General features: G+C 41.8%; 1 protein-coding gene across 1 annotated transcript in view; it reads left to right on the forward strand.

The window, feature by feature from the left end:
• The first annotated feature begins 952 nt into the window (after nucleotides 1-952).
• LOC109397151 (zinc finger protein ZFP2) overlaps nucleotides 953-26,851 on the forward strand; it is a 44,773-nt gene continuing 18,874 nt past the window's right edge. Inside the window, exons 1-2 of the mRNA XM_062860002.1 lie at nucleotides 953-1,425; nucleotides 11,231-11,533. Coding sequence (XP_062715986.1) covers nucleotides 1,367-1,425; nucleotides 11,231-11,533 — 362 coding nt within the window. The 5' untranslated portion in view covers nucleotides 953-1,366. The remainder of the gene's footprint in view (nucleotides 1,426-11,230; nucleotides 11,534-26,851) is intronic.

A 26,851-nucleotide genomic window follows, 5' to 3' on the forward strand; every position in this document is an offset into this window, starting at 1 on the left:
CCAGGTCCACTCCTCATGCAACATACATAGTCATTTTTAAGTATTTAAAGTTTAAACAACATTTTTTTTAAGTTAAATCTTACTAAATGTCCATAAAATGACTGGCAGCTGTGTTTTGGAGCCCGACTATAATAATCTTTTTAACCCTCTAATACCCAACCCCGCCTTAAGACGGGGTATAGTTTGAGCATTTTTGTAATTTTTGTTTCGTGGAAAATTAAAGTTTTTATATTTTTGGCTGATATTTAGGACTGTTTTGTATATCTCAAAATAGTTTTTGGTGTATTTTAAAGCGTATTTACATTTTTTGAAAATCATTGAAAAATTGATGTTTCAGTCACCATTTAGAAGTTATTGTTTATTTTGTATTGAATCGCTACAATTAACATATTTTAAATTTTTCCCAAATCATTCTATCCTTGTTTGATAGTTTAAGGGAATAGAATACACTCTAAAATTATTTTCCTTAAAATTACACGGAAAATAAAACTTTCTATGAAAAAATAAATAAAAATATTTCAACTATAATCATAAAATCTCAAAATGTTTTCTTCTCAAAAAATATGTACCCCAAATAGGCTTCCAGGAAAAATATAAAAGTGTGGGGATGTTCAAAAATAAAAATTAGAAGAATCAAAAACTGAAATTCAAGAAATCGAGAATTGAAAAGAATCATCTTCCAAAACCTGTTTAAATCGATTTTAGATGACGAAAAATAATATTTAGATCGATTAAGTTCCTGAAAAAAAGGATAGAAACTCTTAACTTATTCTTTAAATCTATCAAAATCATAAGATCTTTAAATTATTTAATTGAATTCTTCGGTACGAATAAAATAGTTAAGCACTGAACTGCTGTGTGCAGTATAGTTGTCCCATGTTAATAGGGATTCCCATAGAACATGGGACAACTATGCTGCACACAGCAGTGGATGGAAAATTTTACAAAAAAAGTATCTTACAAAACGCAGTGAACCATTAAGAGTGAGAGACCTTCCAAGGGCAACGAGGAATTAAATTCGAAAACCGTCTAATTGATTGCTTTGTCAACAAGCCAGAGTGAACCGTACAGATTGCCATTTGTCCCCTTTGGGCTCGAATCCCGACAAAAAAAAAACCTATCATCGAATTAGCAACAATAATAGATATAACTTCAAACGGTTTCGCCAAGGGAGGACATCGAGACAGTCCGGAAGACGAAATACGAAACCGCACTTGAGTGCCAGTGGGTCAGAGAAGAGGAAGATAGACGTTAGGTAGAAGTGTGATCCGGAGTGAAACAGTGAAACGAAAAGGGAACAGTGCCAGTGTTCTGGGCCCGGTGACAAAATCTCTGCTCAGGTATACCCATAAACCTAGAGGAAACGATGATGACGACGGCGACGGCAACGGCTTCGGCGACGATGATGGACTGGGACATTGACATGTAAGTATCGAGGATTATTGTTTATTTTGATTTCCGCGCGGTGTGTTGTATCAATTAAGTGAAGTGTGTGATTTCTGTTTGGATTAGGGAAGCGAAAAGGTAAACAATTAGCGAGACAAGTAGGGTCGAAGCCGTCTCGGAGAGATAGGCAACAACGGCAGATGTGACTTGTCGCAGCGAAATTTGCAATTGAAACTAAGTGGATTTGAATAATATGAGATGAACTGCGATGCACATACTTATAAATATGTCTTTGAATAATTTACTAATTACAGAGGATAGACAAAATGATCGGGACAGGTAAAATTTTCCCTTCTCAAATTTTTTTCAAGTAGCTGTAACTTTTCGAAAAGTGCATCAAATATTCTCAATTTTCACTGTAAGTTGATCGACTAGTTGTGTATCAGTGGGACAACATTTGGAAAAGATGGGGCTATTCTGCAGGAAGTTATAAAAAATCTAGTAAAAGGTATAATTATCCGATAGCCAACTTTGAGCTGTTATATGTTAATAATTTCATGTTGAGCCAAACCTTTTAAGAGTTCATTATATAAGTCATAAATGGTCAAAATTTCATTGCATTCGGTTCATTGAATCCGAATATATAACAACTCAAAGTTGGCTATCGGGTATTGATACTTTTTTCTAGAATCTTCACACTTTCGTACAGAATGGCCCGATCTTTTCCAAATTTTGACCACTGATACACTAGTTGATCAATTTACAGTGAAAAGTTGAGAATATTTGATGAACTTTTCGAAAAGTTACAGTGAGTTGAACATTTTCTGAAAAGTATGAATTTTGCCTGTTTCGATCGTTTTGTCTATCCTCTGTATTTCTCCTACTTATGCTCAACTTCGGACAGATAGGATCTGAGGTGGGTTGGCTCCACCGAATCGTTACTTGTTCTGTGGCGAAGTTGGTTAACCTACCCTGTCTGGCGAAACGGGGGAGACGTGGGTTCAAATCCCACCAGAACAATCTTAATTTTTTTTCGAAATTTCCAATTTTTGTCCATTTTTTTAAACATTTGTGACTATGGGCTTAAGGCTAGTGCCTCAAATTAATTTTAATTTAACTTCAAAATGCATAAATTAAGAAAAAATTGCTGATATGGCGTAGTATATACGAGTAGAATTATTATTTGGCATGCGACGTTCTTAGCCAGTGATATTGATAATTGGAAATTTACGAGTTCTTCAGAAATTTTCCTTAGAAGATTTCTTATAAAATTCTTGAAAACTTATTGGCAAGCTTCTGGTAAGAATTTATAGAACTATTTGTGCTAGATCTTTTCTATAAACCATTACTTGGTGTGAGAATTTTTTTTTGAAAATTCCATGCAAGACTCGCTCCAGATTCTATGTGGAAGTATTTGCACACTACTGAAAAGTGGCTTTGGTAGCTTCCCCTAAAAGGCTTTGCTGACAAAGTTATGAGTGACTCTAAAGCAAGCGGGTTTGTAAATTACTCATGTTGTGATTCAATTGCTTTATTTAGTATCTTTTGAAAGAGATACTAAGCTATTAATGAATGAAAACGTTCAGAAGTTTGTGATGCACTTCCTGACTAAGAATCAAGTAATATCAAGTTTGTATCATGTTGTGATTCCAAAAAAAATTCCATGCTTAATGGATTCCAATAAAAAAAAGCCCAAAATCGCATATTTTGCCCTATAAATTGAGGTATAGCTCAAAATTGTGATGTGCTGGAGCAAATCTAAGCCCGGATTCGGACTCAGCGGCCCAAAATCTGTCAGAGACACAAAAATTTGGTCTTGAGACAAAAAAATGTTGCGCTGTGTAAGTAATGTCTCAAACAATTTCTCCGAGAATCAACTCAGACGTTTTGTCACCCAACAATTTGGAAGATCTAAAGGTAGTTCAAGAACTTTTGCAATAAAAGTTAATTTGATTTCACACATTTGTCCTACCCATACAATATGGTGGTCGTGCCTCTGAATACAACCTATTTTGCACTTTACTGTAAAACTTGACGGAAACATCTATAAAAAAGTTATATAGCAAACGTTAATGTCATCGCCAAGAAGTTTGAGGTCGCCCTTCAATATGGTATACCAATCGTCATGGAAAAGGCAATTTGCGAACTCCCAAAGAGGTTCTATAAAAAATCCAACAAAATTTAAGGTATTAACTATTTAAGAGCAAAACTAATATGTAATATTTGACAAAGAATCTCTAGCGAATTCATTAAAAAAAAAACGATTCAAACACAATCTAAAACTAAAATATTAGCTGTACACAGAGCTAGAGGCTTCTGGGCGCCGTTAAGATGCGTTTAGGCATCAAGGCTTCGTCCAGAAGCATCCGAGCTCTGTTTTACCTTACGCCTCATCCAGAAATGACTGGGATTTGTTCAGAAGCATCCATCCGCACGCGTACAGGCTTCGTTCGGACTTCATTGGAAAACATCGAGGCTTCGACCAGGAGCATTTGGGTTTCATTTGTAAGCGTCAAGACTCCATCTGGAAGCATCCGGGCATAGTCCAGAAACACAAATGTTTCGTTCAGAAGATGTACATACATACATACATACATTTATTTGTTCAACATCATTAAGACAAGACATAATCAACAATAGTACGCCACAACACTCGGTTTGTGGCTGCCGCTCTCCATCCTCGGTCGCGCCCAATGCTCGCCAAGTCACGCTCCACCTGGTCCGCCCATCGTGCTCTCTGCGCTCCACGCCTTCTTGTGCCAACCGGATCCGTTGCAAACACCAGCTTTGCAGGGTTGTTGTCCGGCATTCTTGCAACATGCCCTGCCCACCGTATCCTTCCGGCTTTGGCCACCTTATGGATGCTGGGTTCGCCGTTAAGTGCAGCGAGCTCGTGGTTCATCCTTCTCCGCCATACACCGTTCTCCTGCACACCGCCGAAGATCGTCCTTAGCACGCGTCGCTCGAAAACTCCGAGTGCTTGTAGGTCCTCCTCGAGCATGGTCCATGTCTCGTGCCCGTAGAGGATCACCGGTCTTATTAGCGTTTTGTACATGGTGCATTTGGTGCGTGGGTGAATCTTTTTCGACCGCAGTTTCTTCTGGAGCCCGTAGTAGGCCCGACTTCCGCTGATGATGCGCCTCCGAATTTCACGGCTCAAGTTGTTGTCAGCCGTCAGTAAGGATCCGAGGTAGACGAATTCCTCCACCACCTCGAAAGTATCGCCGTCTATCGTAACATTACTACCCAGACGGATCCGGTCGTGTTCGGTTCCGCCTACCAGCATGTACTTTGTTTTTGAGGCATTCACCACCAGTCCGACCTTTGCTGCTTCGCGTTTCAGGCGGGTGTACAGTTCTGCCACCGTTCCAAATGTTCTAGCGATAATGTCCATGTCGTCCGCAAAGCACACAAATTGACCGGATTTTGTGAAAATCGTTCCCCGAGTGTTGTCCCGGCTCGTCGCTTCACACCTTCCAGAGCGATGTTGAAGAGTAGGCATGAGAGTCCATCACCTTGTCGCAGTCCCCGGCGAGATACGAATGAACTGGATAGTTCACCCGAAACCCTTACGCAGTTTTGCACACCGTCCATCGTTGCTTTAATCAGTCTAGCCAGCTTCCCAGGAAAGCCGTTTTCGTCCATGATTCTCCATAGCTCTGCGCGGTCGATACTGTCATATGCCGCTTTGAAGTCGATGAACAGGTGGTGCGTTGGGACCTGGTATTCACGGCATTTCTGGAGGATTTGCCGTACGGTAAAGATCTGGTCCGTTGTCGACCGGCCGTCGATGAAGCCGGCTTGATAACTTCCCACGAACTCATTTGTTTTGGGTGACAGACGACGGAAGATGATCTGGGATAGCACTTTGTAGGCAGCATTCAAAATAGTGATCGCTCTGAAGTTCTCACATTCCAAATGGTCGCCTTTCTTGTGAATGGGGCAGATTACCCCTTCCTTCCACTCCTCCGGTAGCTGTTCGGTTTCCCAGATCCTGACTATCAGCCGATGCAGACAGGTGGCCAACTTTTCTGGGCCCATCTTGATGAGTTCAGCTGCGATACCATCCTTACCAGCTGCTTTGTTGGTTTTGAGCTGGTGAATGGCATCCTTAACTTCCCTCATCGTGGGAGTTGGTTCATTTCCGTCCTCCGCTGCACTGGCGTCGTCGTTCCTTCCGTTGCCGTGGGCTCCCGTGCCTACGTTCTCCACGCCGTTCAGGTGCTGATCGAAGTGCTGCTTCCACCTTTCGATCACCTCACGTCCGTCCGTCAAGAGGCCTCCGTCTTTATCACTGCATATTTCGGCTCGCGGCACGAAGCCGTTGCGGGATGCGTTGAGCTTCTGATAGAACTTCCGTGTTTCTTGGGAACGGCACAGCAGTTCCATTTCTTCACACTCCGCTTCTTCCAGGCGGCGCTTTTTCTCCCGAAAGAGGCGGGTCTGCTGTTTCCGCTTCTGTTTGTAACGTTCCACGTTCTGTCGAGTCCCTTGCTGCAGCATTACCGCCCTCGCTGCGTTTTTCTCCTCCAAAACCGTTCTGCACTCTTCGTCGAACCATTCGTTCCGTCGATTCCGTTCCACGTACCCGATGGTGCTCTCGGCTGCGTCGTTGATGGCTGCTTTCACTGTACTCCAGCAGTCCTCTAGAGGGGCCTCATCGAGCTCGCCCTCGTCTGGCAACGCGGCTTCGAGATTCTGCGCGTATGCTGAGGCGACATCCGGTTGCTTCAGTCGCTCTAGGTTGTACCGTGGCGGTCGCCGGTACCGTACATTGTTGATGACGGAGAGTTTTGGGCGCAGTTTGACCATCACCAGATAGTGGTCGGAGTTGATGTTGGCGCCACGATAGGTCCTGACGTCGATAATGTCGGAGAAGTGCCGTCCGTCAATCAGAACGTGGTCGATTTGAGATTCCGTCTGCTGTGGTGATCTCCAGGTGTAACGATAAGGGAGGCTGTGTTGGAAAAGGGTGCTACGTATGGCCATATTTTTGGAGGCGGCGAAATCAATGAGTCGTAGGCCGTTTTCGTTCGTTTGCTGGTGGGCGCTAAACTTACCAATCGTCGGTCTGAATTCCGCCTCCTGGCCTACCTGAGCGTTCAAATCTCCTATGATAATCTTGACGTCATGGCTTGGGCAGCGGTCGTACTCGCGTTCGAGCTGCGCGTAAAATGCGTCCTTGTCATTATCAGTACTTCCGGAGTGTGGGCTGTGCACGTTCAGAAGATGTCCAGGCTTCAAAGACTTCTGGGCTTCGTCCAGAAGCTTCTGAGCTTCGCCCAGAGGCTTCTGGGTGTCGTCCAGAGTCTTTTGAAGGCTGCTCGGCTTTGTTTATAGACTTCTGGGCTTCCTGGAAAGGCATCTAGGCTCTACGTCCAGAGGCTTATGGGCCCTTCGTCCAAAGGATTATGGGCTTGCACAGAGGCTTCTTCCTGGGCAACGTCCAGAGGTATCCGGGCTTTGTCTCCAGGCCTTGTACAGCTACGTCCAGGTTTGCCGAAAAAAAACCGGCCTCGTCTGCATGTTTACAGGATTCATCATTTAACGTCCGGATCTTGCCCATAAACGTCCGGGCTTCGACCAGTATGTACTATTAAAACTTTATCCAGAAGTGTTTAGGCATGAAGATTTCATCCAGAGGCTCCTGTGCTTCGTCTGGAGCTGCCCGTGCTTCGTTCAGAAGCGTCCAGGTTGAGTCCGAAAGTGACCGGGCTTCGTCCGTAAATGTACAAGCTACATCTTGAAGCATCCGGATCTTGTTCAGAAACGTCTGTGTTTCGGCCAATGGTATTAAATAGTAGTGTTCGTTCCTCGTTCAGAGGCGTGTATGCAACCAGATTTCGTCCAGAGTCTTCTGGGCTTCGTCCTGGAGTCCTTCGACTCGTCCAGAAGCGACCCGGCTTTGTCAGAAAGTGCCCGGGTATCGTCCGTAGGCCTTCAAGCTTCATTTGGAAGTCCCGAGCCTCGACCGAAAGCGTCAGGGCGTCGTCCAGGTTTCGTCTGCATCCATTCGGGTTTTTATAGATGCATCCAGACTTTGTTCAGAGTTTTGACGTAGGACTGCGATGGATATTTATCGGTGAGCTCTTTCCATATTATCATTAATATAATTATTTGATATCTACATATATATAAAAATGCAGTGGTATACGTGGGAACGCGCATAACTTGCGAACGGGTGGTCTGATTTGGGTCGTCTAAGTTTTGTTCTGTTAGTTTTCACCCGAGGAAGGTTTATGAGGCCTAAAATATGGGAAAATTGAGAGTTTTTGAAAATCGGGTTTTCATACATTTTGAACGGGGACTTGGGCGCTTGGCTAGGGACTTGAAACGTCAAAAAACGCAGTAGGCAAGACAAAGTTTGCCGGGACAGCTAGTCTATACACTCCCGTTCAAAAGTTTGGGGTCACCCCCTCAAAAACATGTCATTTTTTTAGGCCCATATCTCCGCCAATTTGCGTCCGATTTCAAAACCCTAGGTTTCATTCAAAGAAACTTTGAACATGATTTAAAAGAAACTTTTTCAAAAAATTTTGTATGTAAACTTAACCCAAAGTTGCCAAATTTTCTAAAAAATGAATATAAATTTACGGCAGTGTCGCTGGAAGTTGGGTCGACCAAATTTTAAGATGACAGCGGTAATATGACCCATTTTCTATTAGCTTTCAACTGCTTTTTACAGAGCTTAGCTAAAAAATCTAGAAAAAAAGTTATTAAGTAAATTAATCCTTGATGTCATCGACCAAAAGTTTGGGGTCACCCCTCAATATGATGTATCGGCCAAAAGTTTGGGGTCACTATCGTAAAACATGGAAAAGTGATTTGGTGATATCTTCGTCATCTATAGTTCAATTTTAAATATTTTTGGCTCATTTCAAAGATTATTAACTAAATGTACGTGTGATGTCTTTAACTTAACGTGTTTAACGATTTTTGTATATAAAAATGTTATGTAAAGTTAGCACATTTTACCACGCTTCAAAAAATGAGGCAACTTTACGTTAAGTTTTAGTATGTAAATTTCAACAAATATGTGTGGTTCAATGTCTATGCAGTAAGTATCATTCATTTTGTTTCAATCAAGCCAAGAAGAATTAAAATTGAATGAAAGATGACAAAGATATCAACAAATCACTTTTCCATGTTTTACGATAGTGACCCCAAACTTTTGGCCGATACAGCATTTTGAGGGGTGACCCCAAACTTTTGGTCGATGACATCAAGGATTAATTTACTTAATAACTTTTTTTCTAGATTTTTTAGCTAAGTTCTGTAAAAAGCAGTTGAAAGCTAATAGAAAATGGGTCATATTACCGCTCTCATCTTAAAATTTGGTCGACCCAACTTCCAGCGACACTGCCGTAAATTTATATTCATTTTTTAGAAAATTTGGCAACTTTGGGTTAAGTTTACATACAAAATTTTTTGAAAAAGTTTCTTTTAAATCATGTTCAAAGTTTCTTTGACTTATTATCTTTTGAATGAAACCTAGGGTATTGAAATCGGACGCAAATTGGCGGAGATATGGGCCTAAAAAAATGACATGTTTCTGAGGGGGTGACCCCAAACTTTTGAACGGGAGTGTATATAAAAATGTAGTGGCATACGTGGGACCGCGCATAACTTGCGAACGGAAGGTCCGATTTTGGGTGTCTTAGTTTTGTTCTGTTAGTTTCCACCCAAGGAAGGTTGATGAGGCAAAAAAACATAGAAAAATTGAGAGTTTTTGAAAATCGTTCTTCCATACATTTTAACCGGGGACTTGGTCTTGGCTAGAAACTTGAAACGACAAAAAACTCAGTAGGCATGACAAAGTTTTCCGGGTACAGCTAGTGATGTATATAACCTAAACCTAGAACTGAACCATATTTTTCGTGTATAAACTCCACAAATGTTGAAAGGTTCGTTACGTCAAGTGTCCGCACAAGTTCCCGAACCACCCTTTGTTAACCTTCACATACCCGACCCCCAACATCTCATTTTCAAAATGCTGGCATTTCGTCGATTTTCATCCCATTTTTTTTTGAAGTCGCCCTCAATCGATCATAAATTGGTGCAAGTTTATTATACCCAAGTGGCCATGCAATTTCGGAGATATTCCGGATTGTACTGGGACCTGGGAGGGTGCCGAAATAGCTAAATATGATTATTTCGTGTGTTATTGCGTTTTACCCATCGATTTTCAGCTGAATTTTCATTGCGAACAATAAAATACAACTGCGATAATCAGATTTGAATAAGTTGACCCATCCGGATCACGGTGACAGGTTCCGCGGGGACTTCATTGGGGACACTTCTGGTTTTCATCCAAAACATGTCGTGCGACATATCAAGCTTCATGATTTCGAATGACTGAGTCAGAACCGATACCCTGAAGTATGTATCAACTAGGCCTCCCCGGAACATCTAGCATAGGTTCCACGGGGGTGACATCGAGGACATTTCTGGTTTGCAACCAAACATGCCGTGCGACGTATCAAACTTCATGATTTCAAGAGATGCGGGCCGAAAAAAAAATGGCTGAAGTGTGTAGCAACTGATGTGGCCGCTCCGGAACACCTAAAAACAGGTTCTGCGGGAGCCTCTCAAACACAATAACACACGAAATAATCACTTTCAGCCATTTGACAAATCCATGACACGTATAATATCCATTTGACATGTGTAATATTTAATCAAAATGATAATAAGGTTGTACGAATCACATTACTTACCAAAGTGAAACCAGATCATGTGATTGGGCACCCCACAAACAAAAACTTCTTCCCGTGAGTGTGTAATTTTATCGACTCCCTGGGCATAGAGTATCATTGTGCTTGCCTCACAATATACAAATTCATGCAATGGCTGGCAAAGAAAGCCCTCAAATTAAAAATCGTGAAAATGCTCGAAGAACACTAAGTTGGAGAGAGGCAGGTCACGTTCCAGTGGGAACGTAGAGCCATACAGAAGAAAATGTTTACGCCTAAACAAAAAATTGCTTTAAACGTATTTTCAGGCCCAAGTGAATGAATTGTGTTAACAAAAGAAAATAAATTGTTTATACACACCAAAATTTTTGAAACGCTTCCAGCACGCCAAAAATCATCAAAAGAAATTGCTGAATTTCAGCAAAAAGTTGCTGATCAACTGTCAAATTTGCTGAATGGTTCAGCAAGTTGAAAAATAATTGCTGATATTCAGTAATTTGTATTGCTGAATGCAATCAGCACGCTAAAAATCAGCAAAGTTTGCTGATTACCAGCATAAATATTTTGCAGTGTATAGAAATAGAAATACTACATTATCTGTATACTAAATATAACATATAACTGTTGTTTGTACGTGTTGAAAGTGCATTCAGATTGACTTCCACTCCGCACAATTTTTACCTATTCTATGGTGGAGTTGTTTAACACAGTACTCTAGAGTCTAATCAATTGGTGAGTCGCGAGTTCAAACCTCACCAGAACCAACAGAATTTTGGTCACCTTTGTTTTGTTCAATTTGTTCATTTTTCAATTCATTTTTGCCTTCGAGGTGTTCATAAAAAAATATTGGATATCAACAGTTTCCATACAAACGAGTTTTCTTAAGCCGCTTGACACCAATTTCAATTTCGCATTGTTGTTGGACATTTCAGGTGCTTTTTTAGGTGCGGATTTCAGGTGCGGTACATCATTACGCTTATCTTAATAGTTTTTTTGGCTTTGACCCAGAGTGAAAGACTATTGCATTGTCCTTTAAAGAAGGTGAAACGCTAACACCACACATTTTCGACCTTGCTCCAAAAACCCAATTGTCCCTCGCCCAGAAGCCAGCTTCAAATTTCTAAAAGCTCTCCATCTATACCCACCAACAGATTCAACCTGGACATCGACGAGCACGCACTGGACTACAGCATCCGGTCCATCATATCGGACGACTCCATTTTTAGCACCTTGCTGCTACAGTCCGCAAGCAACATTACCGACAATGAGCAAACATCCTTCTCGTCCACGAGCTCATTCTCGTCCTGTTGTTCGGAGTCAGAATCCACATCATCGCCGTCCATTATATCACCACAACTGGATTCATTGCTTCAGCTTCATCCGGCAACAATGATGTCGACGACGGCAACGCAGACGACGACGGCAACGATGATCCTGAAACCGCACAAATGCACGTAAGTTTTGCCAACCAACCAGAACTAGGAAATATGGTACCGCTTGTGTCGAATCGTTTATAGTAGTTTCCTACCATCATGTGTGTCATGAAGGATTAGGAAATTACTTACAAACGATTTCCAGTTGATAAATACCCTGCCATTATTAATCCTGGAGCCGGGGACGGAGTTCGAGCCCAACAACTGACTGGCTGATGGGAATGGTTGATGTAATTATTTGCTTTGTAACCGATTCTCCCAAGGATTAACTTTTGAATAGGGTCTGTGAACTCGGGGTTTCCCTTGTTCGGAAGTTACCGCAGTATGTTCGTCCTCTTCTTGTATTCGAACGACGCAAACCAGCTCATTGAAACTTGGTAACGAATCAAAAATTCACAAGGGTGGGTAGTGCGTATGTTGCCGCCGCCACCACAGCAAACTCAAATAGTCTACGGCAGAGTTTCAATCAATAGTTGCGGAATAACTTTGACGGGAAACAATGGATGAAATCGATTTCCGTCGGAAAGTTTTCTTCTGGTTCATTAAAATTTTATCCGATTGATGGAAACCGAGCAAACAGACCAACCGTCTCAAGTTGAAAGCTGAGCAAACTGGATCAAGATTTGTTCGGGGCTCTCGGAAAGAAGTCGAAGTTTTCAATTAAGACAAGAAAGTTTACTTGGCCGTGTTTTGCTAAGAAAATTTTACAATGGACTGGTGTTTATTTGGTCCGGTAGAAGCTAAGGGCACATAACATAAGTGGAACTCTGGCTCAAAAAGTTGATGCCTTTCCGAGTTCGTACGCTGGTATACAGGGCATCGAAATGTCAAATGCATTATAACATTATTGCCATACTATTTTTCAACATGTATACCATTTTTCATTGCTGTGAAGTAAAACAAAGACCTCATAGATCTAGACTGGCAGCACGTGGAGATCTAAAATAGGGCATAAATTGTAATAAACTTTGTAAACTCATGTCGAAAGTACGTTTTATGGCTTTAAATATAAAGGGAGATCGATATGTGGAACGTGGATGTGTTATTTCGAAGATTTCAATGAATTTATGACAACATGAATAAGTGGATTTCCAGCAGCTAGTTTTGCGCATATCTCAGATGCCAATCTTCGTTCCTGTATTCTTTGCCAAAACAGGAATACTGGTTGGATCAGATGTTTTTTGTTTACCAAAATAAGTGACAGTTCGACGCCTTTTATGAAAGATATAACAGATTCGCGTGCTGGAAAAGGATACAACTTTTTCCTTCGCTCTGACCATGGAGTTCCACTTATGTTATGTGCTAAGGGTGTGGTGAAACGACCAGCAAGCAAACTGTAACAATGAAAACGAAATTTCTTGAACTTCAATTGAGACAATGGCTCCTAATAAAGGAAATAAATTACGTGTTCAGTCAGACCAGTCTGCAAAACGATGAATCAAAAAGGAGAGCGTCCAACATAGTTCTGGTCCTCACAAGTTCCTACCTCATGCATCCACGGGTCAAGCGATGACAAAGACCGCCAGCTAAGAGTTGTGTGCTTAGCTGGTAGTGCAGCCTGGGCACTGTTGTCCTTCTGACTTCAGCTAGATTGAGGAGGTACGTCTCGAGCGTCCTGTTCACCAAGGTGGTGCAGCTCAAACAGTGTCTGTTCTGGCACCCAGCGGCTCAGTATGAAATGCTACTGCACCGGAAGCTATACCTATGGTGGCAGTTCCATCACGGTGGATAGGGGCCCTTAGGCCATCAACCTACTGTTCTCGGAACCCAAAAACCGTTACAGAAACCTAAAATGAAAGATTACGAACTGATTCAACGGCAACGTTTTTTAGCGCGAAATAACGGACAAGAATTAAAATTTGAAATTTTTATCCCTAGCCCAAACTGGCACAACTAGCCAATGAGGCATGCCGTATGAAGCTTGAGATCCTAGGACTGAGCGAAGTCCGTTGGCCGAACTTTGGAGAACACAGATTGGCGTCGGGTCATATTCTGCTATACTCTGGCCTACGAGGTGAACACGCTCCTCGCCACCGTGGAGTTGGTTTACTGCTCAGCGCTCACGCCCACGCTGCGCTCATGAAGTGGGAACCTATTATTTAGAGGATAATTGTGAAAACGGAGAGCTGCTTGCAGAGTTTTGTGACAACAATGACATGGTGATTGGGGGATTGCTCTTGCCTCATCGACCAGTGCACAAAGTTACATGGGTCTCCCGTGATGGCGTCACGGAAAATCAAATCGGCCACATCTGCATCAGCCGAAAATGGAGACGGAACCTTCTTGATGTGCGGAACAAACGTAGCGCCGACTTGCGTCCGACCATTATTTCCTTATCGCCGAGATCCCACAGCGCATTGCTAGGATTCATCGACAGGAGGAGAAAATCGGGCGCCGGTTCAACACACGCCGACTAGAAGACTCTGCTGCAATGAAAAGATCCTTCGTCAAGGATCTAGAGAACCGTGCTGCGGATACTCCGGAAGGTGGAAGCGTAGAAGATCAATGGAGCGCCATCCATCAAGAATGCCTTCATCGCCACCGGCGAGAATAATTTGAGTGAGCTACACACCCGGAGAAAGCAGTGGATCACAGATGATACCTGGAGGAAGATAGAGAAGCGAAGGAACGTTAATACCGCGATAGAGCGAGCGAAAACACGAGGAGCCAAAGCCGTAGGCCGTCAGCGCTATTCGGCTCTCGAGAAGGAATTGAAACGCTCATGTAGACGGGACAAAAGAGCGTGGACGGACTCCCTAGCCGACGAAGGCGAGGAAGCCACAAACACCGGTGACATTCGTCTCCTCTCAAGGGCGTAGCCAGAAGGGGGCAGGAGGGGGCCGTGCCCCCCCCCCCCTGACCGAGCAACTATATTCTAACTTAACCGAAAAACTTAAATGATCAGAGCTGTTTTTGACTAGTAAAAATAAAATTCTCCTGCATTCTCGTATTTTTTTTAATGTATGCAGGAATTCCTTCGGAAATTCTTGGAGGAATATCTTCGAAAATTCCTGAGGGTATTCCTTCGGAAATACCTGGAGGAATTCCCTTGGAAATTCCTGAAGGAATTCCATCCAAAATTCCTGGAGGAATCCCTTCGAAAATTCCTGGAAGAATTCCATCGGAAATTCCTGAAGGAATTCCTTCGGAAATTCCTGGAGCAATTCCTTCGGAAATTCCTGGAGGAATTCCTTCGGAAATTTCTTGGGCAGTTCCTTGGGAAAATCTTGGATGAATACCTTTGGAGATTCCTGGAGGAATTCTCTCAGAAATCCATAACGAAATTCGTGAGGAAATCCTTAGGTGAATTCCTTACGAAATTCCTGGACAAAATGATTCCAAACTTCCTGGAGGAATGCTTTTGGACATTCCTGGAAGAATTCCTTCGGAAATTGCTGGACGAATGTCATTGAAAATTTCTGGAGGAATTCCTCCGGAAAGTCCTGGAGGAATTCCTTCGGAAAGTCGTGGAGGATTTTTTTCGGAAATACTTTTTGGATTTTTTTTGGAAATTCTTGCAGGAATCCCTTCGGAAATTCCTAGCGGAATTCCTGGAGGAATTCCTTCGGAAATTCCAGGAGGAATTCTTTCGAAATTCCTTGAGGAATACTTTTGGAAATTCCGGGAGGAATTCCTTCGGAAATTGCTGGACGAATTTCATTGGAAATTCCAAGAGGAATTGCATCAGAAATTCCTGCAATAATTTGTTCGGCAATTACTGGAGGAATTCCTTCGGAAATTGCTGGACGAATTCTTTTGAAAATTCCTGGAGGAATTCCTTCGGAAATTCCTCGAGGAATTCCTTCAGAAATTCCTAGAGGATTTTTTTCGGAAATTCTTTTTAGATTTTTTTTTTTTTGGAAATTCTAGGAGGAATACCGTCGGAAATTCTTAGCAGAACTCCTTCGGAAAATTTCTGAAGGAATTCTTTCGGAAATTCCGGGAGGAATTCCTTCGGAAATTCCATTAGGAATTCATTCAAAAAATTCCTGGAGGAATTCTTTCAGAAATTTCGGGAGGAATTCCTTCGGAAATTGCTGGACGAATTCCTTTGGAGATTCCTGGAGGAATTCATTCGGAAATTCCAGGAGAAATTCTTTCAGGAATTCCTGGAGGAATTCTTTCGGAAATTCCTGAAGGAATTCAATCGGAAATTGCTGGACGTATTCCATTGGAAATTCCTGGAGGAATTCTTTTCAAAATTCTTGGAGGAATCCCTTCGAAAAATCCTGGAAGAATCCCTTCGGCAAGGTTGCGACCATTCATTTGCAAAGATTTACATTCATTTGCTATTATCTCAGTTCAGAAGCATGCTATCGAAAAACAATGTATGGATGAATTTAACCTTGTAGTTTTATCTGAAAGTTTGTCGAATAACATTGGGGTCGCAAACGTATACCAAAGTCGTGAGCGAGCTGTGAAGGCAACTCTCCACGCGGTGAATGTAAATTTCATTCACGCTGTGGAAAGTTGTCTTCACAGTTCGCTCACGACTTTGGAATGCGTGTGCGACCCCAGTGTTATTTGGCAAACTTTCAGATAAAACTACAAGGTTAAATTCATCCATACATTGTTTTTCGATAGCATGCTTCTGAACTGAGATAATAGCAAATGAATGTAAATCTTTGCAAATGAATGGTTGCAACCTTGCCCTTCGGAAATTTCTGGAGAAATTCCATCGAAAATTCCTGAAGGACTTCGTTCGGAAATTACTAGAGGAATTCCATCGAAAATTCCTTGGCGAGGTCCTTCGAAAAATCTTGGATGTATACTTTCGGAAATTGCTGGACGCATTCCTTTGAAAATTCCTGAAGGAATTCATTCCAAAATTCCAGACGGAGTTTCTTTAGGAATTCCTGTAGGAATTCTTTCGGAAATTCCGGGAGGTATTGGTTCGGAAATTCCTGAAGCAATTCCTTCAAAAAATCCTGGAGGAATTCCTTAAAAAATTCCAGAAGAAATTCCTTCCAAAATTCTTGGAGGAATCCCTTCACAAATTTCTGGAAGAATTCCTTCGGAAATTCCTGAAGAAATTCCTTCGAAAATTCCTGAAGGAATTCGTTCGGAAATTCCTGAAGGAATTCCTTCGGAAATTTCTGGAGGAATTCCTTCGAAAATTCCTTAGGGAGTTCCCTCGAAAAATCTTGGATGAATACCTCTGGAAATTTCTGGAGGAATTCTTTCAGAAATCTATAGAGAAGTTCCTGAGAAAATCCTTGGATGAATTCCTTAGGACCTTCCTGGAAAAAATCATTCTAAACATCTTAAAGAAATGCTTTTTATGATTCCTGGAGGAATTCCTTCGGAAATTACTGGACGAATTCCTTTGAAAATTCCAGGAGGGATTCCTTCGGAAATTGCTGGAATAATTTCTTCGGAAATTACTGGAAGAATTCCTTCGGAAATTCCTGGAGGTATTTCTTCGGAAATTCCTCGAGAAATTTTTTCGAAGTCTTTTTGGATTTTATTTTTGGAAATTCCAAGAGGAATTCCCTCAAAAATTCATGGAGGAATTCCTTTACAAATTCCGTTAGGAATTCCTTCAAAAATTCCTGGAGGCATTCTTTCGGAAATTCCGGGAGGAATTCCTTCGGAAATTGCTGGACGAATTCGTTTGAAGATTCATGGAGGAATTCCTTTGGAAATTACTGGACGAATTCCTTTGAAAATTCCAGGAGGGATTCCTTCGGAATTTGCTGGAATAATTTCTTCCGAAATTACTGGAAGAATTCCTTCAGAAATTCCTGGAGGTATTCCTTCGGAAATTCCTGGAGAAATTTTTTCGAAGTCTTATTGGATTTTATTTTTGGAAATTCTAAGAGGAATTCCCTCGAAAATTCATGGAGGAATTCCTTTACAAGTTCCGTTAGGAATTCCTTCAAAAATTCCTGGAGGAAATCTTTCGGAAATTCCGGAAGGAATTCCTTCGGAAATTGCTGGACGAATTCGTTTGAAGATTCATGGAGGAATTCCTTTGGAAATTCCTGCAGGAATTCTTTCGGAAATTCTTAGGAGAATTTCTTCGGAAATTCCTGGAGAAATCCCTCCGGAATCTCTTGGATGCATTCCTTCTGAAATTCGTGGAGCAATTATTTCAGAAATTCCTGGAGGAATTCCTTCAGGATTTTCCGAATGAATTCCTCCATGTATTTCCGAGAAAATTCCTCCAGGTATTTCCGAGGTGAATCCTCCAGGAACTTCCGGAGAAATTCCTCCAGGAAATTTCGGAAAAATTCCTCCACAAATTTCTGGAGGAATTTCCGGAGGAATTCCTCCAGGAATTTCCGCAGGAATTCTTCCAGGAATTTTCAAGGGAATTCCTCCTGGAATTTTCAAAAGATTTCCTCCAGAATTCCGAAGGAATTCCTTCATGAATGTCCATCCATGAATTTGCGAAGGAATTCCTCCATGAATTGCCGAACAAACTCCTCCAGGAATTTTGCCAAGGAATTTCTAAAGGATTTTCCGAAGGAATGCCTCCATGAATTTCCGAAAGAATTCCTCCTGAAATTTTCCGACGGAATTCCTCTACGAATTTCCGAAGAAATTCCTCAAGGAATTTCCGGAGGAATTCCTCCAAGAATTTCAGAAGAAATTCATCTAGGAATTTTCAAAGGAATTCCTCTTGGAATTTTTAAAGGATGTCCTCCTGGAATTTCCGAAGGAATTCCTCTATGAATGTCCGAAGGAATTCCTCCATGAATTTTCGAATGAATTCCTCCAGGAATTCCTTCACGAATTTCCGAAAGAGTTCCTCCATAAATTTCGGAAGGAATTCCTCCAGGACTTTTGCGAAGGAATCGCTCAAGGATTTTCTGAAGAAATTCCTTCATGAATTTTCGAAGGAATTCCTCCAGAAATTTCAGGAAGGAATTTCTCCAGGTATTTCCGAAGGAATTACTCCAGGAATTTCCGAAAAAAATCCTCCAGGAATTCCCAAAGGAAATCCTCCACGAATTCTCGAAAGAATTCCTCCAAGAATTTCCGAGGGAATTCCTCCAGGATTTTCCCGAAGAATTCTTCCATGATTTTCCGGAGGAGTTTGTCCAGGAATTTCCGTAGGAATTCCTCCAGGAATTTTCAAAGGAATTTCTTCTGGAATTTTCAAAGGATTTTCTCCTGAATTTCCGAAGGAATTCCTCTACGAATTTCCAAAGAAATCCCTCCCGGAATTTCCAAAGACATTTCTTATGGATTTTCCTTGAAATACCTCCAAAAATTTCCGAATGAATTCCTCCAAAAATTGTTGACGGTTGTCCTCAAAAAAAATTCCTTAGGATTTTCTCACATAATCCCCAAACGTGTTTCTGAAGGAATGTTCGAAGAAGTTTCTCAAGTTTTCGTAGGAGTTCCGCAATACATTTTTGAAGGAATTTCTTGAGGAATTTCCGAAGAAACTTCTCAAGGATCTTTCGCTGGAATTCCTTGAGGAATTTCGTAAAGATTTATAAAAAAACGAAAAAATTCCTCAACGAACTTATCAAACAATTGCTCACGAAATTTCCGAAGATATTCCATAAGACATTTCAGACATATGTCAAAAAATTTTCCAAACGAACTCCTTTAACAATTTCCGAATTTTCCTTATCAAGGCATTTTTAAAGGAATTCTTCAAAGAATTTCCGAATAAGTTCCTCTAGGAAATAAAAAATCACAAAAAGCATTTCTTCAGGAATTTCCGAAATATTTTTTCAAGGAAGTTTTGAAAGATTTTTAAAGAAATTTCTTATGGAATTTCAGAAGGGATATCTCATGAGACTTTTAGTGGATTTTTTTCAATATTTTCGAAAGAATTGCTTCAGGAATTTGGGAAGGAATTCTCACAGAAATTTCCGGATGAATTCCTCCAAGAATTTTTGAAGGTATTCCTCAAAGAATTTTCGGAAGAATTCCTCACGAAAACTCCGATGGAGTTCCTCAAGGAATATTCTAAATCTATTTCAAAGAAATTCCTCAAGGAATTCCCGAAGAATCTTCTAAAGGAAATCGTAGAAGAACTCTCGAAGGAATGTCTTATGGAATTTCTCAAGGAGGTTTAGAAATGAAGGAATTCCTCCAGAAATTTCTGAAGAATTTGTCAAGGAATTTCCGGTTGAATTCCTCAAGGATTTTCGAAATAAATACCTGAAATTATTTTTTAATTGATTCCTTCAAAAATTTCCGAATTCATTCCTCTAGCAACTTCCAAAGACATTCCTCCAGGAATTTCCAAAGGAATTCCTTTAGAAATTTTCAAAGAATTTTTTCCGGTAATTTCGAAGGAATTCATTAAAGGATTTTTCGAAGAAATTTCTCCAAAAATTTCTTAGGGCATTCCTCAAGGAAAGGAATCTTAGTTTGATTGGAATTTTTGAAAGAATTCCCGGAGAAATTCTTAAAGTATTTTCTAGAGCTTCTCAAACGGATTTCTGGTGGAATTGAGAATGATATTTGTAAAGAATTACTGGGGAAATTCTCAAAAGAATGCATGGTGAAATTCGTAATAAATCTTCTGGAGGAATTATTGAAGAAATTTCTGAAGGTATTCCCAACGGAATTACTGCAAGTTTTCCGAAGGTAATTTCTGCTGGAATATCTACATTAAAATAACCTGGAAAAATGTTAAAGAAATTTCTGGAGAAACTGCTGGATAAATTCAATTTCATGATGGCATTTGTTAAGAAATTCCTTAAGCAATATCTTGAGGAATTCCTCAGGATTATAATCATATACGATTCTTCCATTGCACCATTCCTGTTAATCACCCATATTTCATACTTCACTTTTATTTTTTTTTTGAATGATGAAGTATTTGAACTCCTTGTTACTGCAAAGTGGTTTTCAGTGTAAGGGTGCTCGCCCCCCCCCCCCCCCCCCTGGCCGAAAAGCTGGCTACGCCCTTGTCTCCTCTACGATGTCTCACGTCGCTTTAGTGGGACCAAGTTGAATGCTACGATGCCCATGAAAGACACATCTGGACTGCTATTGACAGACCCGGCTGACCAGCTTTGGAAACCTTTTTCAAGTATCTGCCACGCCATCAACACATCAGCATGATCCGCCAAGGGTTCGACGCATTACCCGTGTCAACACCGAAGCTCCATCAGCGCAGGAGATAGAAACAGCCATCCGTAGCATGAAATCGAACAGGGCCCCAGGGGTCGATCGCATATCAGCTGAGATGCTCAAAGCTGACCCCGTAGTATCCGCACAACTACTGCATCAATTATTCTGCAACATATGGGAAACCGAATCGACGACGACGGACAAGCTGTGGAACCTCCAACGCTAGACGAGGTCAAGACGAGGGAAGGACGAACTCCCGGCTGAGCTTCTCGAGCACGGTAGTGAGCAGCTGTATCAACTCTTACACCGTATTATATTGAAGGTATGGGAGGAGGAAGAACTGCCTGCTAGTTGGTTGGATGGTCTCATTTGCCCTCTTTTCAAGAAAGGGCATCGACTGGAGTGCGCGAATTACAGAGGAATAACACTCCCCTATTCAGCGTACAAAATTCTGTCCGGAGTTCTGTTCCACAGCCTGAGGTCGATTGAGGAGTCTTTCGTCGGCGAATATCAGGCAGGATTTCGTGAAGGCCGATCAACGACGGATCAGATGTTCACCCTGCGGCAGATTCTCGATAGATTTCGGGAGTACAACTTGCAGACCCATCATCTGTTTATTGATTTTAAGGTGTCGTACGATTCAGTGAAGAGAAACGAGTTATGGCAGATTATGATCGAACATGGATTTCTGGCGAAGCTGATTAGACTGATTCATACGACGCTTGACGGATCGAAATCAAGTGTACGGGTTGCGGATGAAATTTCGTCATTGTTCGTAACCTTTGACGGACTGAAGCAGGGCGATGCTCTTTCGAACTTCCTGTTCAACATAGCACTGGAAGGAGAGCTGGTGTGCACAAGAGCGGAGCCATTGTCACGAAGTCGCATATGCTCCTGGGCTTCGCGGACGATATCGACATCATCGGTATCGACGGTCGGGCCGTGGAAGAGGCTTTCGTACCTTTCAAGAGGGAGACTGCAAGGATTGGACTTACGAATAACACCACAAAGACTAACTACATGAATGCTGGTGGTCAACGTCGGTCTGGCCGTGGTAGTGGTGACGAAGTGGTGCTATGTGGAGAAAAGTTTGAAGTTGTGGATGAATTTGTTTATCTTGGTACTCTGGTAACGTGCGATAATGATGTTACCCGCGAGGTGAAAAGACGGATTGCGGCTGCGAATCGGGCTTTTTTCGGTCTGCGAAACCATCTGAAGTCCCGCAGGCTGCAAACGAAGACAAAACTCGCGTTGTACAAGTCTCTGATTCTTCCGACCGCTTTATACGGTCATGAAACGTGGACGTTGAAAGAAGTTGATCGGAGAGCTTTTGGAGTCTTCGAACGTAAAGTGCTGCGAACAATACTGGAGGACGGCATCTGGCGGCGTCACATGAACTACGAATTGTACCAGGTATATAAAGAGATGGATATAGTGAAGCGAATACAACACGGCAGGCTGCGGTGGGCTGGACATGTATCTCGTATGCCGGAGAAACGACAAGCCAAAATTATATTCAGCAGAGAACCAGAAAGGGGTCGTCGGCTTCGTGGAAGGCCGCGTACACGTTGGCAGTTGGGAGGACCTAAGGACTCTAAACGTTCAGGGCGACTGGAAGCGATTGGCCCAGGACCTAGGCCAGTGGAGGCGGATACTTCATTCGGCGTAGACTCACCGCTACGAGTTGTAGCCCATCAAGTATCAAGTATTAAGTATGGGAAACCGCGAAATTTCCGGCCGACTGGATGCAAGGCATCTTAGTGAAGGTGCCCAAAAAGGGTGACCTGACTGTATGCGAAAATTGGCGGGGCATCATGTTACTGTGTATCATTCTCAAAGTCCTCTGCAAAGTGATCCTTAACCGGATACAGGAGAAGATTGACGCAACTCTCCGGCGGCAGCAAGCAGGATTCCGTGCCGGACGATCCTGCATGGGCCATATTGTCACGCTCCGTATCATCTTGAAGTAAATCAATGAATTCCTAGAATCTCTCTACATTTTGTTTATTGATTACGAAAAAGCTCACCTCGACCGTCTCAATTTTAACAACATGTGGGAAGCCCTCAGGCGCAAGAGAGAAAATCCCTGAGAAAATCATCGGCCTCATTGAAGCACAGTACAGGGCATTTTCGTGCAGAGTACTGCTCAACGGTGTTTTATCCGATCCCATCCGGGTCGTACCTGGAGTGAGGCAAGGACGTATCCTACTACCGCAACTGTTCCGCATCGTAATCAACGAGATCCTGGTAGATGCAATTGATCGTGACCCAAATCGTGGGTTGCTGCGGCAGCCCATTATCATGGAGCACCTAAATGACTTCGAACTGGCGGATGGCGTTGCTTTCCTAGCTCAACGGTGCTCTGATATGCAGAGTAAGCTCGATGATCTTGCCGATCGCTCCTCGGCGGCAGGTCTTACCATCAACGTCAACAAGACCAAATCGTTGGATGTAAACACGGTCAACCTGGAAGGCTTCACGGTTAGCTGGGCAATCAGTGGGGAATGTTGAAAGCTTTCAATATCACACACTTAGATAAAATGACGGATTACGGTGAAATTTTACCGTAATCTCAACAGCTGAACATACGGTAAAAAGTTCGGTGATTTTTCAAACCACCCAACGTACTGTGAATCTCAGGAAAATACATCTGTCAAAATTACCAGAACGTTCGGTACTTTTTACAAATTTACCGTAAAAACGCAGAACGTTCGGTATGTTTGTTAACAAATGAATTCTCAATATCACTGAACGTACGGTAAATTTTACAAATTTACGGCGATTTTATGCGAGCAAAAAAAAAAACAATATTTTCATAAAAAACGTCGATGATGGGATTGAATACATGACCTTCTGATCAGGAACCACACTTTCTGGCACTGTACAAGAGAGTCTTGCATGGAGATGATGCGCAAATTCTAATAGAACTGATGCTCGAAGCTGCCGGCGTGGCTGTCAAACGCATTTTACAGTAGTACGGTAAAATAGTTCCATCACCAATCTGTTCGGTAAAATATTCACAGATCTCCTGTAAATTTGTCTGATTTCACCGGTACTTCGGTAATTTCTTAGATTTCACCGATTTTCTCCTGCAATTTCGTCGATTTCGCCGTAATACTGTAGTTTGCTTGTTTACAGACCAGTTTCGGTGATTTTTTTCACCGAATACTGTAACTTATTCTAAGTGTAGCCAAATGGCGGCCGATGGCGGCACCAAGATCGAAATAAGTACACGGATCAAGAAGGCGAGGTGGTGGAGCGGACCTGGTGTGGTGGTTAGAACACTTGACTATCACGCCGAGGACCTGGGATCGAATCCCACTCCCGACATACTCACAAAATGTGGGTTCTTCCTTCGGAAGGGAAGTAAAACGTGGGTCCCGAGATGAACTAGCCTAGGGTTAAAAATCTCGTTAATACAGACAAAAAAAAAAAAAGAAGGCGAGGTTTGCTTTTGCGAGTTTAAGAAATGTATGGAAAAACAACCAGATTAGTCGACGCAATAAAATCCGAATTTTGAACTCGAACGTGAAATCTGTACTGCTGTATGCCAATGAAACTTGGTGTGTATCAGCGGAGAACGCTCAACGGCTGCAGATCTACATCAATGAATGCCTGCGGTATATAATTCCTGCATAGTGGACTCACCATTGGATCTTCAACTTGAAGCTCCATCGTTGATGTTATCAAAGGCCGATAGCGACAGAAATTCGGTTGTGAAAGTGGAGGTGGGTCGGCCACATTCTATAGAGTGTAGAAAAAATGACGGATTACGGTAAAATTTTACCGTAATCTCAACAGCTCAACGTACGGTAAAAAGTTCGGTGATTTTTCATATCACCGAACATACTGTGAATCTCAGCAAAATGCATCTGTCAAAATCACCGGAACGTTCGGTACTTTTTACAAATTTACCATAAAAATCGCAGAACGTTCGGTATGTTTGTTTACGAATGGACTGCCAATATCACTGAACGTACGGTAAACTTTACAAATGATCCGTGAGTATTACCGCCCGTACGGTAGTTTTTCACAAAATTACGGTGATTTTATGCGAGCACAAAAAAAAACCTCTATTTTCATAAAAAGGTCGATCATGGGATTGAATGCACGGCCTTCTGATCAGGAACCACACTTGCTGCCACTGTACAAGTGAGTCTTGCTTGGAGATGATGCGCAAATTCTAATAGAACTGATGCTCAAAGCTGCCGGCGTGGCTGTCAAACGCATTTTACCAATGAAAGATTTTACAGTAGTACGGTAAAATGGTCCCATCACCGGTCTGTTCGGTAAAATATTCACAGATCTCCTGTAAATTGGTCTGGTTTCACCGGTTCTTCGGTGATTTCATCGATTTCGCCGTAATACTGTACACGGTAAAAAATCTGCACTCTGGTATGAACAGATTGGCACTTGAATTCGCACTACTGTCCGAACAGTTTGTTATCATCTAAATATCAGTTGAAAAGAACATCCAATGCCTCTTCAGTTTTACTGGAAGTGCACTTCAATTCACTGTTGATAATGTTTTGATTTCAAAATAAAAAATAAAAAAGTGTACCACCGCAACACCAAGATTCGATACCAGGACCTTGAGAGTCACAGTCTTCTACATTACCACTGCACTACTACACATCTGATAATGAGGGGCGAATCGAAGTGAAACACTTTCTACCACCTGTCATTTTTATTTATTATGTTTCCAGTTCAAAACCGAATTAGCGACATTTTTTCTTTGACTTCCGCTGATTTTGCCTTGCGTTAAACACAATGTCGGAAGTGGGGCGCTGCATAGAGCACCAGCTGTACAATACAGCGCCCCACTTCCGACATTGTGTTTAACGCAAATCAAACAGTCATTACCAAATCAACAGTTTTTCACTTTGGATTGTATTGCTTCGTACATAAGTGCAAATCTAAGTGATTTTCAGTTAATTTCTTCGGTGGGTTTGTTTTGGTTCTCAAATTAAAACTGACAGCATTGCGATTTAAAAGGAAAAGAATTTCTAATCATGTTGATTGGGATGTTGAATAGTTAAAGGATTTTTCCCTTACATCCAGCGTGCAGAATTTTTACCGTGTAGTTTGCTTGTTTACAGACCAGTTTCGGTGTTTTTTTTCGCCGAATACTGTAATTTATTCTAAGTGTGAGGAGTGGGAACGAAATCTTCAATCAAGCGTAAGAGTGGATCCCAGCAGGACATCGCGACAGAGGCAGACCTAGAGGCTTGTGGCGACGCAGCTTAAACAAGGAAATAAAGGAAGTCACCGGAAATTTAAGCTGGTCACAGATCTAGGCCATGGCTGGCAATCGCCCAGGAAGGAGATCTTTCAATTCATGTTGAGTAAGTTGACCCGCCTAGCTCGAGAATATGGTACGGAATGGTAGGTAATATTAATAGCTGATTTTTTCTTAGTTTTCTATGATGATGTCATTGTTGTAAAAAATAATTTCACAACGTAATAAATTCTACATAAAAACATTTCTTTCCTCTTCGAAACCTTTCTATTCATACCGATTTTCTTTTGCGCTTTTATACATCATCATCATCATCATCCAACGCAACCAAACACCTCCAGGTGTAAATTTTCTTTTTAAAAGTGTAGCAAATTTGCCCGCACATTTCCCCCGCAGGGTTTCCTTTTTGCACTGCTCTTTACGATTTGTAATTAAAATTTCCCTCTCCTGCTTTTCTCTGTGTTAAATTGAGCGAGCAAAATTCTTTGCGTCTTTTTTTTTCGCTTCTCTCCGACGCTCGGATGAGGTTCTTCAGATTCAGTATTTAATTTTCATCTTATTTTATCGGTGATTTGGAATGGGGTTCCTAAAAAAAACTTGAGAGAAGCCCACGAACCACACAGCCGGCATGCCACATAAATAATTGAATATTTTTCGCTAAACGGCATGATAATGAAACAACAACAACCATCGCGACCCGAGACGAAGGTAAGGCTATGGGGTTCGACGTTGCGTTGTACAATAACCGCCAACCAGGAAAAAGCCTGGAACGCTGCAATCCTAAATAAATGTTTCCATAGGCAGACAGAAACCGCGACGAAACCACACCGTAGCTGATTGGCTCTATTTGTTCGGTAGAGCTAATTTTTGCTCGACCCCATCCCTAGGTACAGTTTTCCACAGTCTATGAAGATGGCATGTTATGAGGGTTCAGTATGCATAGATCTGTCGTTTTATGCAAAAAAATCTCGTTCTATAAAACATGGCCAGTGTAATTTTTTTTATATAGCAACAACTATAACTGGGGAAGTGCTAAAAGAACACTAAGTTGAAGC

This window comes from Aedes albopictus, chromosome 3 (genome assembly GCF_035046485.1).
Source record: "Aedes albopictus strain Foshan chromosome 3, AalbF5, whole genome shotgun sequence".
In the NCBI taxonomy this organism is placed as follows: Eukaryota; Metazoa; Arthropoda; class Insecta; order Diptera; family Culicidae; genus Aedes; species Aedes albopictus.